The sequence below is a fragment of the Vipera ursinii genome (assembly GCF_947247035.1).
Source record: "Vipera ursinii genome assembly, chromosome: 15".
NCBI lineage: Eukaryota > Metazoa > Chordata > Lepidosauria > Squamata > Viperidae > Vipera > Vipera ursinii.
This window is the reverse complement of record NC_139528.1, coordinates 1,356,912-1,358,060: the sequence shown is the minus strand read 5'-3', so window position 1 is coordinate 1,358,060 and position 1,149 is coordinate 1,356,912. Positions and strand designations below refer to the sequence as shown.

At 52.5% G+C, this 1,149-nt stretch overlaps 1 protein-coding gene across 1 annotated transcript; it reads right to left on the bottom strand.

Moving 5' to 3' along the window:
• Positions 1–398: 398 nt before the first annotated feature.
• On the bottom strand, positions 399–893 carry LOC310647140 (uncharacterized protein; the record flags this gene model as incomplete). The annotated part of the gene is made up of 1 exon (XM_083374129.1): positions 399–893. The coding sequence occupies exon 1, from the start codon at positions 888–890 to the stop codon at positions 399–401; it is 492 nt and encodes a 163-aa protein (XP_083230255.1). The 5' UTR covers positions 891–893.
• Between the last annotated feature and the right edge of the window lie 256 nt (positions 894–1,149).

Below are 1,149 nucleotides of genomic sequence, written 5' to 3'. Positions count from 1 at the left end.
CCCCCATCTTCAAATTACCCCCAAACAAGAGCCACTGGTTTAAAATGCAGAATAACATTTATTCAGGGGCAAAGAAAGAATATTGGGACAAACCCTTAGGTCTTCCAAAGCAAAAACCCTCTCTCCTTTGACAAATAATTTCACAGGGCGGAGAGGACCCAAAGTGTCCGAGATGTTGGCACAGCTTCTTTCCTTCAAACTTCACATGAAGCTCTGGACTGAATCGATTTAGGAGGAGGCTAATGGTGTTGGAATCCCAAAAGAGGACACAAGCAATGGAGTAAAACTAGAGTAGGAAGAAGAGAGTCATAAAAGCCACAGGCAGTCCGGAACAGGGCTCAAGTACGCCATAGCCAATCTTCTGAAATCCGTTTGGGTCAGTGAGAGTCCAGGTTCACTTAGCAAGGGAGGTTGCAGATGCTACCTCTGCGACCGAGAGAGCAGATGCTTCCACGGCGGCCAAGACGTCCCAGGCGGCCTCCATAGTAGCCGCCACCGAACTGTCCGAAACCTCCAGGAGCACATGGGGTGTTGCCTCCCACAGCGACGGGCTCACAGCTGGCGGAGAGGATGGGACCAGGGATGGTGACCACAACTGCAGGGGGCTGGATGGTCACCTCAGATGGTGGGATCTGGTTGATGCATTTGGGGATGATTCCGGCCAGGGTGCCCAGGCTTCCTGAGCTTTCACCAGCTCCGTAGCCATAGCCCAAACCGTGGCCATAGCCCAAACCGTGGCCATAGCCCAAACCGTGGCCATAACCCAAACCGTAACCAAGACCTGCAGAGCCGAGACCACAGCCAAGACCCCTGGAACCGCCGGATCCGAAGCCAACAACTGGGGCGGATGCGCAAGATGGCACAGCACAAGAAGGTCCACAAAGAGGCATGTCTGGATGGATGGAAGAGCTGTCGGAAGAAGAACAACCACAGGTTTTATCATTCACACACAGCACAAATTGCATCAAAAAAGAAACGGAAGATTCTTCCTGGTATCATGGACAGGTGGTCCTCAACATGCAGAATAACAGAGCTGGAAGGGGCCTTGGAGGTCCTCTAGTCCAACCCCTTCCTCAGGCAGGGAACCCTAGACCATTTCAGAGAAGTGGTTGTCAATCTATTCTCAAAAACCTCCAGGGTGGGAGCACC